Below are 19550 nucleotides of genomic sequence, written 5' to 3'. Positions count from 1 at the left end.
ACCATTGTTTCAGGGAAATAGAAAAGTCAGTAATTTTAATTGCAGTCCTTAGATATTAAATGAAAGCAGCCTTTACACTTTGCCAGAGAGTAAGTATTGTGTTTTAGAGTCCTTATATAGATTTTTCATGGTAGCTGTCAGGTGTAAATGCTATTCACAAAACAAAATCACGAGCTTGTCCATTTGCAGATAGCATCATAAGGACTGTGGCAGGTTGATGTTGGCTGGATGCCAGGTGCCCACATCAGTCATTCACTCCTCCACCTCACCAGGACAAGTAAGAGAAAATGTATTGAGATAAGGACAGCAAAGTATCACTCACCAGTTACTGTCGTGGGCAAATCAGGCTCAACCCTCACATATTTTCACTCCTTTCTCTGGCTGCTATTAATGCTGCACTGTGAATTTTTTTCTTCTTAAATATGTTACCCCATTGCTGATGGGCTCAGCCTTAGCTAGTGGCAGGTCAGTTTTGGAACCATCTGGTTTTGTTCCTATCAGACATGAGGGAAGCTTCTGACAGCTCTTCACAGAATCCACCCCTGCAGCAGCCCTACCCCCCCACAAAAAGCTGCCACTCAGAATCAATACACAAATATATTTTTTACATCTTCATATATTTAATATAAATCTATTAAAATCTATTTGTTCTGATCTCACAAACCTCTTGTGCCAATTTAATCCATTCCTTTCCCTGATGTTGGTTCATTCCCTAAATACTCCATAATTATCCTTGTGGAATGCCAAAATGCTCTTCCCTTTTACTCCACAATGAGCTCTGTATCCCTGAGCAGGGCTCCTCCTGGGTCTCTGAAGTGACTGGAGAGCTCCTAGAGTGAGCTGTGCCCTAGCCCCTGGGACTGGTTCTCACCAGGGACAGCCCTGGGGGTAGAGGTTGGGTCTCTGTGTTGGTTCCCCTACTTGCCCAGGACCCTCTATGTTTCTTCTACACCTGTGGTGATGGATCTAGGGTGGTTGCAGAAAGGCTAGGGAGAGGTGGCATTTGTCTCACCCATCCACCACATATCCCTGTGCTCCTCTGTGTGTGCACAGGTGCTTTTTATTGCCTCACTGTCCTGGATGCAGAGGGAGGGATGTAGGGATGCCCTACATCCATGTGGGCAGGGCCAAGTTGCTGTTCTTTACCAGCCATATCATTGGTGGTGGGGTGGTTTTGGGGGCCAGAAAAGGTCAAATGCATGCCCAGAAGCACCTCATTTTGCCTCTGCGTTGGGGAGATTGTTGGAATCAATTCTGTTGGGATCAGGCACTGCTGCTGGTGCTGCTCATCCCTGTCCTGTTTCTCTGGGATGTGGCTTGAAGACATGGTAAACCATTGTGTCTCCAAGCCATGGTGCCGACAAAAGCAGGACTGCCGTGTTGTGGAGCCAAAACCCCAGCAGAGCCAGCACAGTGCCAGTGCCAGTGAGGAATGAAGTCCAGCTTCTGAACTGGCAGTGTGGCATGGCACAAATAATCTGACTTCCTAGGGTTTGTCCACCATTGTTTCCCAATGTCTTTGGCTCAAGGACAGAGAGAATCAACCAAAGGGAGCGTCCACCATCCTGTCTTTGTCCTGGCAGCCACATGGAACTAAGTCAAGGTGGTGGACTCCTGGAGTGTGTAAAGCACCTTCTCTTTTTTATACTGTTGTTACTGATATTATTGCTGTTACTGTGTGTTCCTTATTCCATGGCTTTTTTTTCTTTTTATTATCTCAACCTGTAGTCTCTGTCTTTATCCTTCTCTTACAGGAAAGGGTGAAGGGAAGGGGAGTGGCTTATTTGGAGTTTCATTTTCATCTATTGTTAAATCTCACACTAACCTAGCATGTCTAGCAGTGTCACTGGCTTTTTGAAAGCAAGTCAGTATGGGAGGCAGCATAACACACCTCTTTGAGCAACAACGGGATAATAAACCTTTTTTCTTTTCCTTGTAAGAATTCTGATTATCACACTTTTTATATAACTTGCATAGAAATCCTTTAATTACTCTTTCCCCCTCATATCAAATTAACATCATGTTTATTATTATCTTACCACAGCTATATTATTACTGTGACTTGGCCTTTTCCAGTCGGCCAAAACTAATACTAACAAGCAGTCAATTTAATTTTCTTTTCTTTGTTTGATCTTTGATCAGGCAAACAGAATTATTATAATTTATTTCATTAAAATATTGGAACTACCAATTGGATATAAAGCTATGCATAATTAATTTGTTCAGCAATTTTTTCAGATCTTTGTAGTTGGTATTTTTAGCAATATTTAGTGCCCCATTTTTTACATGGTCAAGAAAACCAGCTCACTGGTATAAAAAAAATTAGCAGTGTAGTAGAATAGCACATCTTAATGCATCAAGTCAATATAGTTTTAAAAAACTTGGCAAGCTGAATTTATAAATAAAATATTCTAGTGTAAAAAGTGAATCCAAATGATTGGTGTTGGGATTTTCTCTTGAATCATATTTATTGTTCCATCTTCCATCAGATTATAGTAGAAGTTTAAAGAAAATTTTAAAATTTTAAAAATTAATTGGGTATAGAGTGAAGGATTTGTTTTGGTATTTGCTGTTTTTTTCCTGTCCACACATTCTTTGTTGTTTTCATTTGATTTTTTGTATTTTGATGTTGATTTCATCAATAAAAATATTTATGTCCCACTTTCTCTGTGTTTACCTGTGGAATATTTTTTCATAGTTTTAGAGTTTCTATTCAGAAGAAGGCATGGTGTTGAATGGCTCTTAAAACCACCAGCAAAAAATTACATTGTAGTGACATGCTCTGCCTTGTCTTCTTCATATCTGCCATGCCAGCAACATTGGTCTCATGGAAATGAATTCCCACCATATATATCATTGGATACAGCTCTTGTTCTGCCTTGTTCCTTGACAGCATTCTCATGGGGGGAAAGATGTTGCAGTCATTCAGTTATGAACTTTTTTTTTTTTATTTTAAATTCCTCTACCCGCACCTATACTAATACATGAATTTCCTTTGCATATTCAGTGGGAGTTGCAGAGCATATGATTTGTCTTATGCCAGTGCTTCATAAATGTGTAAATTCCCCAGAGGTGAAGTATCCTTAACAGGCTAACTAGGAGATGAAAACCTGGCACTTCCTAGAAACAAAGCTTATCAATGTACACAGAATGACTTAAAAGGTGTCATAAAGAATCCCCTGCTTTTTTGCCTATTTACAGCATGTAAAGTATGCCTGCTTAGCTTTTGCTTATGGCCAGTACGATAGAAGGGTTTTTAAAAATATTTTTTGTTTTCTTTTTAGGAGGAAAGAACCCCACAATAGCTTTAGCTATACAGCTAAAAGTGGTCTGCTTAAGTTAAATATTTATTTCCAAATTCCTAGAAATAGAACAGAATAAGAAAGCTTCCAAAGCAAAACATGATTAATGGCTGTGTTTACTTTTTTACTTTTGCAGTAACTCTGGCCTCTGTTGGAGAGCATTTCAAATAAAGTACTATATTTTTGGCAAGTTTTCAGAGAGGTTCAAGAAGGTATTAGATATTTTGATAATTATGTACCACAAGTTATCTATCTGTTGTGTTTAATTACATTCAGTAACTCAGGATTTAACCAACAGATAATCCTGAAGTCAAACAATGAATATAATAGAGGCTGCTGAAATAAATGTATGCTAATGGAAAACCATGAGGGAAATAATGTAAATCAACTTGCAATTGATAGATCTTTCAATGAATTTTCATAATTCACAAAGTCTGCCTATAAATGCCTGTCCTTTCCACATATTCTTTAAAATGCTAGAAATTATGTTTTAAATAAATGAAAAGAATTTGCAGTGTTTCCTTGATGCATGGTATTTTTAGTTAGGAGTTTCATTTAGAATTGTTACTTAGAGTATATTTAGAAAGAAAGTAATTGAAAGCAATTGATAACATCAAGAGCCAGAAAAAAACCTTGTTATTTTCTAGCTCTTAAGTGATGTTGAATGGACTTTTCCTTTAAATGGTCCTGAGCCAAAAAAATATATTTTGCTAAATTTTATTATCAAGAGAGTAAACAGTCTTGATATGAAAACATCAACAAGGAGATAATCCACCATCTTTCTTGACAATTCTTTTCTGTGGTTAATAGAACCACTTATGTAGTCCAGCACTGCCACAGTAATACTTTTTTCTTAAGTGTCTAGTAAAATGTTGCTAAAAAGGCTCAGACATAGCTGTCTCATGATATCAGCACTAAGAAGATGCCAATTTATTAACAGCTATTCAGTTAAGACCATTCAAAAGGCTATGGTTGAAGTGGCATTCAAACAAGGAACGGAGTAGTTCTCATTTTATGATTTACTTTTAGAGTCACTTCCTAGACACTACTACCCAGTGTGTTCTGCAACACTGTATACTCATGGACTAAATTGTATTGATACCATTTTCCAGAACTATGGAGACTTATCTGCAGTCATTGAAGACTTGATGCCTGCTGGACCGGTTTTATTATGATATATCATACACTGAAAGCACAAAGTAGCTAAGTCAGTCCATCAGGGCAAGGGGCCAGCTAGGAGACATAGAGAAGGTTAATGGAAAACAAATGGCTGTGCTTCTTTTCAAACCTGCAGAACCTGTGTCAGCTTATACAAATAGAATGAGAAAGATTTGTGTAAAAATATACTGTGACACCAATTTATCTTGGTGCCATTTATTCACTAGTAGTGAATGCAGAGATTTCCAGCACAGGGAGCAGGTGGAAGGTCTGATAGTGACAGGCAGTACTTTGCTGAATTGATGGAACAAGAAAGCCAGGTGATCATGAACCTACAGCTTTTACAGGCAGCCATATAGGAGAAACATTTGTGCCTGCTGTGAAGCTCTCTGGAGTTATAATACCAATTAGTAGGGAAGATTTTGAAAGCTGTTAGTGACAGAAACTCTGGGAGAGTGTATTAGATGGAATACTCTTCAGGCAGGGAATAGAGAAACAGAAAAGTGATGGACTATTCCAATGAGTTGGTAAAAAATAAGATCCTATGGAAGGCTGGGATGCTTCTGCAAAAAGTCAAGTGGGCAGCTGAGATGAAAAGCTTCTTAGGATGCTCCCAGGTTATTAAATATGTGGGATCTTATTTTATCAACAAAATTATTATAGAATTCCCTTCATACACTAAAGTTAATGGTAAGATTGAGAATGATCAATTTTTTTCTTATTCTCATAAATACTAAACTTTTAGAAAGAATTCATAGTAACACAGGCCATAGTGAAGCAGAAGAAAACCTAGAAACAGATAACAAACTGTTTACTGATTTCACATGACTTTGAGTAACAAGGAAGAAATGTTTCATTTATAAGTATAATCTGGACAGAACACTGATGCTGCTAAATGTGAAACTGTAGGTTATTTATTCCAGGGCCAAAAAAAAGGTACTATTCTCATAATTATGTTTTTGGAGGAGAATGTGGAAAGATTAGGCAACAGGGCAAAGCAAACAGAGCACTGAAGTGGACTCTTCCGTCTGAATTAAGAAAAGACTTTGTTTTACAACAGGATTACTCATATTGAAGAAAATCAGAACAGTGAAACTAAAGCAAAAGGAAATTGATTAATTCTGCTCTGTACTGAGATAAATTTGCCAAGTTCCTTCAAGAATAATCCTATGAATGTTCTTGCAAACACATCACTTTTTTTACTGAACTTTGCAAAATATTTAAAGCCAAGTGTAAGTCTTTGTAAAAGATATGTATCATATGTAAAAAATACTGAAAATATTTGGGTTCTTCCTTTACTGTAACAAAACCAGAGAACCTTTCAAATATATCTATATATATTCCTTATAGTGACATAGAGCTTCAGACTGGACAGGAAAGGTGCTTCTTGTGATCACCAGATCCTGGGCAGTATGCTGTTCCTCTTGACCTTCAAATATCTGTACTTAGGAAATATCTGCAGAGAAGGGCAGCCAAGAGCTGAACTCAGCAGAGCAGCAGCAGAGCAGCTTGAGGAAGTACCAACAGATGATGTCAGAATATTTTAGCTTTGCGTGGTAGCCAGTATTTGAGGTCTTGGAGGTTATTTCATGCAGGAAGAAAAATCAGCAAGATATTCATGTATTTGGGTAATTGGGGAAAAGCATATTATGTCACCAAAGTCTGGGGTAAAATGTATTTTCTTCACACATGTTCAAATATGTCAGAAACGAAGAGCTGCGTGAAAGTCAATTTGAATGAAGATTTACAACCTGGAAGTTTTATTTTCATGATCCATTCAGATAAGACCAGGCATATATTCCTTTCATGGCTGAGTTTATTTCAGCTGCAGCAAAAGTTTCAGGAATACCACTGGTACTTTCCAGTAGTCTGATATGATTGTTGTGGACTTCCAGCACTCAGTTCTCTGCTCTCCCCCCTGAATAAATAACTCATCTCCAAAAGACTCCTGAAGCTATGATGAACAGAAAAGGTGAAATAAGCTAAGTAAGCTCAACTGAATGTTTAAGTGAAGCTAGCAGAAGGCTATGCAGATCTTTAAAAGTAATCACTTAAAAGTTGGAAAGTGCTGTTCAATTTTGACATTATTAATGTAAACCCATCCCTCTTTTTGTGCTGTTAAATGGAAAAGCATCTTTGGAATCAGGAAAACCTTTCTAATGAAGGAGCAGTGGGGAAGTCACAGAGAAGGGTCTCAGAAAAGTTATTCAAGTGGGATTTAAATTGTTATAAAATTTCCAATTTAGAGTATTTCTTTTGCTTACAGGAGGAGTTGAACTGGTTCACTTGAACCACAGCGTGCTGTAGTCTCTGTTTCTTTTTCAGATGTTGAATAGTTTTTATTTTAGGGACTATGCTTCCTTAATACCTTTTAAAATGACAATAAAACACCATGTAGGGCACATGCAAAAACTTACAAAAATAAAAGAGGCAAAAATTTGCTTTTCATATATCAAACTATCCTATTTAACCTCTTGGATCCATGTCTCCCAGATAACTACATTTTGCTGTTAAAATTTTCCAGGCATAAAGACTTGTTCCAGCTAATATTTACTGTCTAAAATGTAGGGATCTAGCTTCAGCAAGTGTTATATGTTTCTGTTATGTTTCATGGAGAGAAAAAGGCATCTCCAGAGGAGGATTCATTGTGTCTATCTTAGAAGGGGATGAATCACCCCCTTGAGTGAACTATTTCCCTTCATAAAACATACATTTAGATGACTGATCTTAAGTTTTGGGCATGCTCTCCCTAATGTTCTTTCAGTAAGATACAGAATGCCTTTTTCTTGACATCTGAAAAAAAAATCCAAGGATAGAAACTGCAGGACCTGTTTCAGTGCATGACAGTCAAAAAGCTTTTCATATATCAAGTCAAGACATCTTGTTTCAATTTGTGACCTCTTTATTTCAAATAAAGCTTGTGAGTATAATTTTTTCTCATTCACATGAAGTGTGCTTCAAATATGTATAACAAACACCCTTAAGAGTGAAATGTCACAAGGAATTTGAGTGATGATTGTAATTTTTACTCTAAAATAGTGTCAGAGCACTAAGAGAAGAAGATAGTTCTTTTTTTATGTCCATTGCCTAACAATGGATAGTAATAAAATATAATAAAATCTTCATTATATTATTGATTATTTAAAATGTAATAATAAAAAATAATAAAATGTTTTTATTGGTCATCCATGTAAGCAATATGGGTTCTGAATCCTCAAAGAACTGCTCACAGGTTTTACATAACACAGATATTAATAAATTGAGAAATTCATACTGGTGGAAGGACCACAACTCCAGACAGTATCCCAGATATTCTCTGCAAGAACTGTGTTGTTCATTTCCCATTAAATATAGAATAATTTTAACAGACTTGTTACAGAGCCTGAAAAACAACTTAAGGTGTCACTTGATGGAGACTTTTGAACCTAAGTCTGGAAACTAATCCAAATAAAACCATATCCATAAAGTTTGCCCTTCCAAAATGCCTTGGGGATAATATTGTCTGCACTGATGTCTCTGTATGATGTACAGCTCCTGCCTCAGAAGAAAACACCACACTGCTATCATAACCATTTCATACTCTTCAGCTACAATTGTGTTTCAATCATCTTTCATCACTTGAACACCTGTTTTCCACATTTAGGCATGAATGACTGCACTTGCACATAGCACAGAATGTACTTTCAGCAGTACTTGCTCAATTTCAGTCGTCAAGAAAAGCCGCCTTCGCTCTGAAGTTGCAATGTAGAAATAAATACAATGGGATCATGATTTTTAATGTGGTATTTAAAGACAACTTGCTTTCTACCACTTCACTTCTTAGAAATATTTACATACAGATCAGTGTATATTGTAGTAATTATAAAATTCATACCATGTAATGACAGAAAGTATAACTTACATTCTGTTCTATGAATTTATTTACTGTAAGCTACTAATTACTGCCATGTAAGAAATGTTTGAGTTGAATTCTTTTTGTGTTTGGATCTTGGATAAATAAGTGCACTTTGAGATTATTAGCCCCTGCAAGGTCTAGGAAAAAAGTATTTAATATGAATTAGGGAAAGATTACAGGTTTTTGTAATTTTTGGTAACTGAAATGCATCTTGATGTTGTCATTAGCATTCTGGTATAGAGTCAGTCATCAACTATTTTGCAATTGCTTTTGTTTTTTGACACAATAGGTTTGAATTGTTCACACTTGTTCCAAAATTATGTTCTACATCTGATTTTACTTTCCATTGCTCAATTTGTTCCCACGGAACTAATTAATATCCTGTGAAGGTGTCCTATATTTTTATCCTTTTCTCTTACCATTACAATTGAAATTCTACCCTGTGTCTTCCTTAATGTATAGCTGCACTGCTGTCTACTCATGTCTCTTCCTACTTGGCTCCTGATCCCACCTATGGTGCCCAAACTACTTAATAGGGATAGGCTGGGAGTTTATCAGCCATTCAGCTGACTAAACAGAGAAAAAGGATATTAAACCTCTGATGCATCAGTTCTTTCTCACAAAACTTTGCTCCTGTGAGAGCTCTTACTCTCTTTCTTCTTTCTAATTCAGTTGAAATTGCCCTGTAGATTCAAAGGGTTTAGGTGAGCCAAATAATGTAACACGCTGTGTTAATCTCATTGGGAAACAGAACTAAAAACATGTCTCCTGATGAAAGGTAAATCAAACAAAAGCAGGTGTGAATATCACATTGAAAACTTGTAGTCCTTGAATATGATTAGATAATGTTCTGTTTATTCTATGTAAGAAATAATTTTTTAATGTTTAAGATTTTCTTATATGGAATGGCAAACACAGGAAATCTATACCTGTAATTAGGACAGGCTGTTCTTTTCTTTGAACATAAAGAAACTGGAATTCAAAATATTGCCAATTCTGATAAGATCTGTTTTAAAAGGACATGGTTGTATTTTTGTAAAAATAAATAAAACCAAAAACTTATTTGGATTATCACAGAAGCTGCAGTTATTTCAATCTGCTGTAGGTTTCCTATATAGCTTTGTATTATTTTAATGCATCATTTTGCAGCTATATGTCCTTTTAATGATGTTTAATATTGAATTATTTTCTCTTTGTTTACTTGTCTTCTCAGTAAAAAAAGCAATTGAACTGAAATCAAGAGGAGTCAAGATGTTGCCCAGCAAAGACAGCAACCACAAAAATTCTGTCTGTAAGTTGTTTATACCCTTATTTTTAGTGACTGCATATATCTTCTGGAATCCTTTTAAATATACAAATCAAAGAGAGAGATGTTGGGACGCTATGGTCATAAAATGGTTATTATGCTTTCAATTGCCACTGAATCAGAACTCCACTGAAAGCACTCTACTGAGCGCAGAAAGCAGAATATGGTGGTGTAAACTCTGAAAAATATGGTATGTAGAAACCCCCCTGCATTTTATATATCACAGTATTTTTGTATATTGGATTATTTAGAATTCAGAGACACATGGCAAGTTAGGAAATCCAGGCAGAACACTGCCATATAGACTTCATCAGTTCAATACTGGGGACAGTGAAAGTATCTGAGAATTTTCTGTATCTAAATTTATAGTTTGTGATCTTTTTTCTTCCCCTCACTCAATATCACAGTTAAATTCTTCCCTCATCTTGCCACACTGTCTGGTGAACACCTTTTTCCAGTCTGGCACAGCTGGGGTTAAGAACTGGTGTAATTCCCAGCTTCTCAAGAAGATGGAGGTCACAACAGCAACTTCCCCTCATTGCATGCATAGTGCACTCTGGAATGACATCTGTTTAGTCCCTTTACACCTTTTATCCTGTGTAAAGTGTAAAGCTAAAATCAAAAGGCTACCCATGGGACTATGAGGTTGTTAGTTTTTTTGAGCATCACTTTCTCTGAACTGGCAATCTGACTAATATCCTGAGAGCTCTTTCTCCATTAATTAGGCCAGTCTTGAATTGAGAAAAAGAGGATATTTTTGAATTTTGAAAGCTGAGAGCCCCTTAGCCCTGAAAAAAAAAAAAAAACCCCAACCAAAAAAGCCAGAGGGTAGGCCAGCATTCACACAGAACTCATTAAAACTGTTAATGTTTCAGATGTATTCAGATAAATTAATTCCTCATGTAATAACAGTGAACTCAATGAAGCAAAACCTATGCTGTGTTTGCCTCATGTGCCATTCTGCGAGTGCAGAGAGAATGAGTGTCTGGAAAGCTGATGTCTGGAGGATATGTTTTATTCTCTGTGTTTCTGTCTTGCATTGTTTAATGCAAAGTGAGTTTTTGGTATGCTCACTGGAACAAAAGAGGCATGACAATTTTCTGCTTTAAATATTGCACATTGATGGTGTGGCACTCAAAAGGAACTTTTTATGCAAGGTGTAGCAGAAAAAGTTGATCCATCTCTTTGGAGTCTGTATCTGAATGGGTGATAATTTCATTATTTATAAGTTACTTCTGGGAGCTGTGTGATCTCTTCTTACAGTCTCAGAGCACATGCTGTCAAACACCACTTGTAGTTACAGAAAGTGGAAGTAAGACAGGCTATGGAAGAAATTATTATACGGCAGTCGCTTGTTTATCTCAAATGATAATTGTCTTTTTTTTTCTTTGTGTTTTGACTTGTAAAACTTTATCATCATCATGTCTGACTTTCCAATATAAATCTAAGAAGTGCATTGTTATTATTACCATTACTTTCACATATATAAATCTTTTAAAAATTATAAGATTAAAATGCAATAACTTTGATCCAAATGTATTTTGATGTTCTTTCTGATGTAAGATTTAAGTATTTAACCATTTATCTTACCTGTAGTTACGCAGACAGAAAAGATAATTGGGGATTTGGCTCCAGAGAAATTATAAGAATGGATATTATAATTCGATGCCAAATAGAATATTTTTTTTTAAAGATATATTATATACCAACACCTCTTGCTATTTTTATATGTTAGATCTTTTAAATATTCTCTCTCTATAAAGCAGAAAGCTTAGTTTTGTCTTTTTGGCTTATGGGGGGTAAATGGATTGCAAATATCATCACACCAAATGCTGTGAGAGCATATCCAGTGCATCCCAAGACCTGTAGCTTTCCCACAGCTCTTCCTCCCAAGCAGAACCTGCAAGCAGCTGGTTCAAAAAGCATTTCACAGTGGCACAAGTCTTTTAGGATTTATGTAGAAAATGTTACCAGTGTTACCAATGACAAAAACATTATTGATAATTCCTCGTAGAATGCAGAATGGTATTTCAGTATTTCAGTCATGTACAGTCATAGCTCACTCTCCTCCTTTGGACCTGCCTGGATTCCAGGATGCTTTCTTTCAGATCTGCCATCCTTTATAAAAATTCAGGTAGCAAAGCATGGCTTTCACATGAAGGTGCCTTTATATTGGAGAGAAAATTCATTATATATTATAGCACTCCCCAGGGAAACAAGAGGGCTTTGCCCTTGGTTTTTGTTTTGGTTTGGGTTTTATGTGGATTTTTTGGTAGGGTTTTTGGTTGGTTTAGGGGGATTTTTTTGTTTGTTTGTTTTCATGAGGTTGGGTTGGGGTTTTTTGTAGTTGGTTTTTTTTTGGTAGGTGGTTTTTTTTGGCTCGTGATTTGTTTTTTTTTGTTTGGTGGGTTTTTTTTGGTGGGTTTATTTTTTTTTGGTGGCGGTTTTGTTTATTTGGTTTTGCTTGGTTTTGTTTTGTTTTCTTCTTTGCTACACCCAAAAGAAACATATCAAGTTAGCTTTTTGCCAGATAGTCCTGATAGGCAGTACCCTTTTGCAGTGAGCCAGATGAAGTTGAATTGTGATTAAATTATGCAAGGGAATGGGAAAAGGATGGGAAAGATAATTGAAGTAAAATATGGTCCTGGCTCATCCATACCTTGCACTTGGCAAAGGTGTGAAAGAGTAAACTGGGCAAAGGCACATGGGACAGGCAGTTTTCATGGCTCTAAGTGCTTGAGCTGCCACAAACACTGGCTAAATCCAGTCAGTATATTTACCCTTGGTCATCTGAAGCTGATCTCTCAGAGGAGCAAGGGCAGAGTGGCATTTATGAACTGCTTAGGGAAAGCAAATCCAAATTACATCTGTTGGTGTCCATCTGATTAGTTGCCTACCCGCTTCTGTTATCATTCTGATATACATGCTATATTCCCAAATATCCATCTTGCTGTCATCACTCATTCTAACATGAAAACCTGCAGACTATGTGTTCCTAAAAGCTTTGGCCTCTTCTAAAACTGCTATGACTACAGTTTGCATCGTGACTGATTAAATAAAAACAAAGTTCTTATTGCTGTCTCTTGTATGAGTGTTTTCATGGCATTATTTCTGTCCATCAAATCTTTCATAGGGAGATTATCATCTCTAAACATCTTGAGCATTACCTCTGCAGCAGAGAGATTGCACAGGAGATGCCTCCAAGAGGAGAGCCCTAATGAAGAGAGCTGCAAGGACAGACCAAAATTGGGCAGCCATAGTCCTTATAAAGGTCTCATTTTTTTGTCCAATAGAAGATCCTTGTATTTTATCTGTACATACCAGGCAGTTACTGCTAGTCATGCTATGTGCAAAGGATAACAAGTGAATACAGGCCTTCAAGACACCAGTTCACAGAATATTGGGAAGGCAGGGCCATAGCTGCAGAAATGCTAATTGGCACCTCTGCAAACCTTTGTGCCTTCAGCAGCCCAGAAACAGAGAAGGGTTAGGAGAGCAGACTGCCCCAGAAGCCCCTAATGCCACCACCCTCCTGCTGCAGCCACAGGGCAGCCTCACATTTCCACACCTCCTCAGGAATGCATCAAGCTCACAGTAAATGCCAGAGAAGTTCAGTGAGGTGAGACACCTCATATCAGGTGAAAACTGCAAATGATTATACAGTTTATGTGATGTGTGCAAATTTGCCCACTGGCAGTGCAGCGATGCTAGGAGGGGAAGGCAGCAGTGAGAATGAAGTGCCTGGGAGAGCTGATTTCCTGAGTTGGCTCATGTCAAAATGCAGCGTGGCGAGTCTCCTGCCTTGTGACACAGCAAACTGCAGGGAACCTCCACAGCCTGAAACAGTGACAAAGATTAGCAAACAGAGTGATTCTTTTAAAAATATGGCATTCATGTTGAACCACGTTAGCTTTCCATAGTAATTGCTGAATATTGGGTGACTGAACGTCGCTGTGCAAAGTGGTGCGTGTGAACCACTGTGTTTTACAAAGTGTGAATTCTGTAAGTGTTCACTAAGTAAAAAACCCTTATGCTTCACAAAAGAAATTTCAGGCTTCTGTAGTATTATTTGAAAATGTATTTTAGAATACTAGGAAAACCCATGTTAAATACTTTGAAGATTGTGATTTTAGTGCAAGATTAATGCGTCCTCTGAACCTTGAGTTGCAGAGTTTACCTAAACAGTTCTTCACCCTGAAGATGATAAAAGGAGCTACTTTACAACAATTATTTTTGTGATGTAGACCCAAAGAACAAATGAGTTTACAGACTAAGTATTGATTGGTTGCAGCACATTAAGTTGAATTAATGGCACATGCTCTTGAAACTATAATGATTAATACCAAAATGGGATTACATTGCTAATTCTGTGTAAGAAAGAATGACAGCAGTCATTATTTATTTTGTTGTTGGATAACTGAGAAAAATGGCTTAGGACAGCGTAACATAAAGTTAAAAATTTTAGGATAAAAATTTGTTGCTTACCAATGCGTTCTCACATTGCTCTCAATATTCAGTCTATTTTTTGCTTTGAATATTTAAAATATTACGTGAAGCTGTATTTAAAAAACAGTGAAAGAAATAAAATATGAACACTAGGATAAAGTAAAGAGACCTTACCAGTTTTTTTAAAAAAGAAATCTGCTGGAAAGTAGATTTGTTCTGCAGAATTCCAAAGGCCTGTGCCCTTTCAAGAAGCATGAATTTAAAAGCACTGGATAAATAAATCTCTATTTTTAGTTGGTCTTACTGCCAGTGAGACCAACACAAGTAAAGCAGATAGGAAAATGTTGGCATCTTTTGGGCTTTTATTCTGGGGCACTCTCTAGTGTTTGCAGGTGTTTTGAACAGGACTATTGGGTGTTGTTTGCTCTGTTCTGACGCTCAGCTAATCAGTTTGCTGTAGGTTCCAAAAAATAAGCAGAGACAAGAGACATACTTTACTAATTTTTTGGAAGGAAAACACACTAGCATTGCATTTTATAGTGTTATCTGCTTTGTGTCCTTTAAAAAGAGAAATTCCTAATTGTGGAAATTAGTATTTCCATTTACAAATCTACTGCTCCTCAAAGACTGCTCTTTCCCAGGCTCTTCATGAAGCATTGCAACGCAAAGGTGAAAACCAACAGGCTTCATCTGTAGCTCTCTTCAGACCTTTAGTGAGCATCTCTTCAGCATTTTCTGTGTTCAGTAGCAGATATTCATTCTTTCATGAGTAAAATGGAGCCTTTGAAATACATACATTTAAGAATGAGACTGTTGAATTCTGAGATCAATAGGAAGGTGCCTCTTTCTCACTTGTTTCTGTAGGAGTTCTCTCTGAAGATCTCCGTGTTGTCAGGGGAAGTTACTCTGTGCTTATGTGTCATATTGTGTTATATTAATTTACAGACACCGAAATGATTCTCATTTTTAAGTGTCCACACAGTATCATGAGCTCTCCAGCCTTTTCAGTCATGAAAGCTATTTTTCATTTGTTCAAATTTCAGAGCTTGAATGAGAGAGCAATTTTCAAATTTGCATTTATATTGTGCATGTCTTCAAATGAGAGAAAGGATTGTTTGTAACTTACTAATGTAGTACTTCCAAGGTTAGGAAACACAAGGCTTAAGTATCTAAGATCTTGTGGGCTTAGCCTGTCTGCCAATATCCAATTTTATTTTAAAAAGTCTTATTTACAGAAATACTTGAGCTCATCTTAATTGTTCAGTTAAAGAAAAGGAGGAAGGAACATTTAAAACACTAGCACTTTTATACAACAGGTGATCCTGGAAAATTTAAAATTAAAATATCCTTGGTATATATCTCTATGTATACCTACCTATATATGTACATATAATTGTAAATAATGCATAATACTTAATATTCCATTGCACCATTTACCACATGCCTAGTAAAAGATTAATAACTCTATTTCCCTTTGTTACCGAGTATTATGGTATGAAATTGGGCAGTAGGAAAAAATAACTGCTGGATTAACCTCTAACTGTTTTATAAAGCATTAATAAAATAGGAAGGCTAATTACCATGATATACTTTGTCCTATCATAGACTGTAATAATACAGAGTTTCCCAAGAGTTACAGAGTTTGGGATTTTCAGAGAATATTAGTATCCCTATGCAATGAAATTATTCTACAATGCTATTTCACTATATTGTATAAATGGCTTCATAAATCAGGTTACTAAATTATACTTGGTGTTTCTAAATAAGCCCTCATCACAGCAGGAGTTTAAATATCTTTTAAAATACTATGCAAAAATCTTGCTGGGAAAAGAACTACTGCCTAAATATATTTGTGAAGAAAAGCATTCCTTATAGCTACAAGCAAAACAAGGTGCTTCATCAATTATTTAATACATAATTTGCATATATAATTTGTAAAATAACCAGAAGAAAGCTTCTATTAAAATATGTAAAACAAGGTGTAATCTGATTGAATTATGGATGGTTAAAATGAATTGTTATCCAGCTAGGAACCTGAAACTGCCATTAACTAATTTTCATATACAATTATAGAACGTTACTGATTATTCAAAGTGAATGTTCATACTGTAGGCTAAACTGACATTCAATTTTGTTATTTTCAAAGTCAAAAGCTTAAAAATAAGCAACTTGCTTTCAGCAATTACAATTATGTATCAATTAAATATTCATGCAAAATATAAATATATACTTTAATACTTTTATATCATTTCCTTGGCTTAAGTTCTATATACAGCTCTGTTAAAAATGTAGATGTGGGCAGTAAATAGGCTGGCAAAATGAAGTCTGTGTAGATTGAAATAATTGAAATATTATGAAGGCATTCAGAATTTGTGGCTGGGTGAATTCAGATTTATAAAACTTAAAAAACATGGAAACAGCTTTAGTTAAAGAAAGAAGTATGACACTGGCCTATGTAGTAAAGCTATGCTGCAGAATACAGACACCCTTACAGTTAAGGCCTTTGGAAGAGTCAGAGACTTCCCACCTCCTGCAAGGTTTTCACTTTCCACAGAGGCTCATACTGAACTTGTGTACGTGTTGAGATGCTGATCTTCTAAATCCTCGCTGTGGGAGAATATCCTCAGAATTTGATAGAAGGTCTTGGACTATTTTCTTTTTTCAGAATATGTTATCCACGTTACAAAACACTTTAGAAAATAATTTCACTGTGTTGGTGCAGAATCTCCCTGTCTGTTGTTAGCCTGTCACACTGGAATGTGTCTATTCCTGCGGCTCTTCTGAGCAGAGCTGTGAAGGACCAGTGTCATATATGTTTGGAACAGGGAAGTTTTGTTCAGTGACAGCTAATTTATGAGCTTCAGAGAAGTTTGTGTCCACTACTGCTTCTTCACTTTGAAAAAGGGAAGTAAAAATTGTGTAATTAATTTTCTCAATAATGTTCATCTGGGAGCTTGAAAAATTTTTGGAATGGGAACGAACACAACAAGAAGGAATTAAAATGGAAATAAATGCATTGGCTTACTTTTGGCAGGAAGGGACTAGTTGCTAGGGGGAGGGGATTATTCAGCATATGTTCTGCCACTGAAATCAATAAAACAAACTGTTTGTTAAACAAACAAGCAAGCAATAAGGTTACTCAGCTACTTATTTTTTAAAAAACAAATGCAAAGAAAAGTCCTGAAAAATCCTGAAATATCTGAAAATTTTCTGTTTTACGTTGGCATACTTGAAAAAGAAGGGACTCTAGGTGTGGTGCTCTGGCTCTTGGATGCTTCTATCGTACAAGCCATCTGAACTCTGGTAAGAGTGACAAGATCAATTTTTCATATACCAAAGTTTTAAGTTTTAATACCCATGATGTTTTAATACACATGTTTTAATACACATGATGGCATCAGGAAATAGGTTTATCTCAAAGTCCACAAAGTTTCCAATAATACAAGCACTTTTTTGATTTCTGTCCTCACTGGCACAGTATTTTCTGCTTCAGGCTTCTAACATGAAAGAGGCTCTCCTGTGTAAGCAAAAGATGCGTCAAAAAATATGCATATCTTGTCTAGTTTAATGCTTTTGAACTGAATTCTGATTTAACTGAACCCAGTGAAAAAAGAAATTAACAAAAGCAAAACAGTATGGCTTCTCCAAGCCAGAATTTTGTGTGGCATATATTATTTTATTCAAGAAGCAACTTTTTATTGACATATCAGCTTTTCATTCGCCTGAAGTCATATGGTAGATCTGATTTGTACTGAGAAGTCACATTCCTTTCTCAATTCTACCAGACCTGGTTTTCAGTAGTCTGCAAATGCATCTGCAGACCAGAACATCAGAGGATAAAATGAAAAGCACTTATGTTTAGATTAAAAATATAGCATGAAGCAGTGCCATCTGCTTGTATATTACTCTGTTGTATCTATGGAATATACTAAAAACTTAATCCACAATTTAGAGTATGAAAGTTCAAAAGCACTTGAAAGCAATAAATGATAGTCATTTCTGGTGTAGTCCTCAAGGAGAAGTGCTAACGTGTAAGAGGGACTTGGTTTGATGGAGAATGAGACATTTTGGAGAGGCAGAGCTTGCATCCCACACTGTTGTTATAAAAAACAGAACATGTCCTCAATTTCAGTTAGGTTTGCTAGAAATATTTTTTTTTCCTGTTTTTCAATCTTTCAGTTCTTCTTCTTATTTTTCAGTTTTTTAGTTCGTATTCAAGAGGCCATTGCTTCTTATCTTACTGTACGAATTGCATTTTAGCTTTGTTCAGAGCAACCCATATGATGCTGTGTTTCATATTTGGGACCAAAACAATGTTGATAAAACATCAGAGTTGTGGCTGCCATTGAACAGTGTTTATGCAGTGTTCTGGCTTTTTCTAGCTATCTCACTCTTTCTTTTTATTACTTTTTTCCCCCCTTTCTTTTGAAATTCTGTAATTACTTTCAAACTGTCGAACTGTTGCCATTTAAATCCAGATCTTGTTCCCTCTGTGTTTGAATCAGGCACTGGGTTCCCACTCAGAAAGGTCTGGAAGAAAAAGAGTAGATGACTGTGCAAGGAAAGATTAGCTCTCTGGATATTCATTGATCACTAGAAGTGGAGAGTTCTATGGGCACATCACACTTCAGAGTCTTAGGTTTTGTTAAATTTGGTGTGTTTTTGGGATGTATTGCTTAAACACATTTCTTTCAATCATCTTGGATTACTGTTTTACAAAGGACTCCTACTTGGCCATTTTTACTAGATGACGGAAGAGCAAAATGCACATCTTTGACATAAAGGTCACTTTTGCAACAAATATGAGTTTTGAAGGTTGTGCCAATACATTCCCATGGAAAAAGTGATCTTTTTTTGGTGTTGTTTTTTTTTTGTTTGTTTGCTTGTTTGTTTGTTTTGGTTTTTTTTAGTGGGAACTGTGTTTTCTTTGTGCCTCTCTCAAAAGTGAATGAGATGAATGAACAATTATTTCAATTTAATATCAGTAAAACAAGAATAAAGAAATCCAAAGCAGATGCCTGAAAAAAAATTTAAGCCCTAACAATCTCTGTTCGATAGCTATGCCCAAGAGAAAAGAAAAAATAAAAAAATACATTTCTGAGCAACTTCAATAAAATTGAAAACATCAACCCTGCCTAGAATATTTCCAATAATATTTACCTGTTCTTTGTTCCTGTTTTGCCATCCACTGAAGTCCCTTCCCTAAAATACATATTTAGCCATAACTACTTCAGTCTTTAGAGGAGTAATATGCAACCTCACTGATGATCTGAAATATTCCCAATGAGTGAGATATTCAGGATGAGTGTCACAAATATTTATTAGCTAAAGGCATGGGAACTCAAAATACACCTTTTGAGGGAACCAATAAAGCATATATATAGAATAAAGGAATAAAACAAAGACTGCTCATTTTCTTGGATTGTTTTATTTAGAGTTTAAT

The 19550-nt window shown here is 36.1% G+C and overlaps 1 protein-coding gene across 1 annotated transcript in view; it reads left to right on the top strand.

The window, feature by feature from the left end:
• CSMD1 (CUB and Sushi multiple domains 1) overlaps nucleotides 1-19550 on the top strand; it is a gene marked incomplete at both ends in the record, with an annotated part of 1059366 nt that overhangs the window by 679144 nt on the left and 360672 nt on the right. Inside the window, one exon of the mRNA XM_084202054.1 lies at nucleotides 9569-9646. Coding sequence (XP_084058180.1) covers nucleotides 9569-9646 — 78 coding nt within the window. The remainder of the gene's footprint in view (nucleotides 1-9568; nucleotides 9647-19550) is intronic.

The sequence above is a fragment of the Fringilla coelebs genome, assembly GCF_963513975.1.
Source record: "Fringilla coelebs genome assembly, chromosome: 3".
Lineage (NCBI taxonomy): Eukaryota > Metazoa > Chordata > Aves > Passeriformes > Fringillidae > Fringilla > Fringilla coelebs.
Note: the sequence above shows the minus strand (reverse complement) of the source record. Positions and strands in the feature narration are given on the sequence as shown.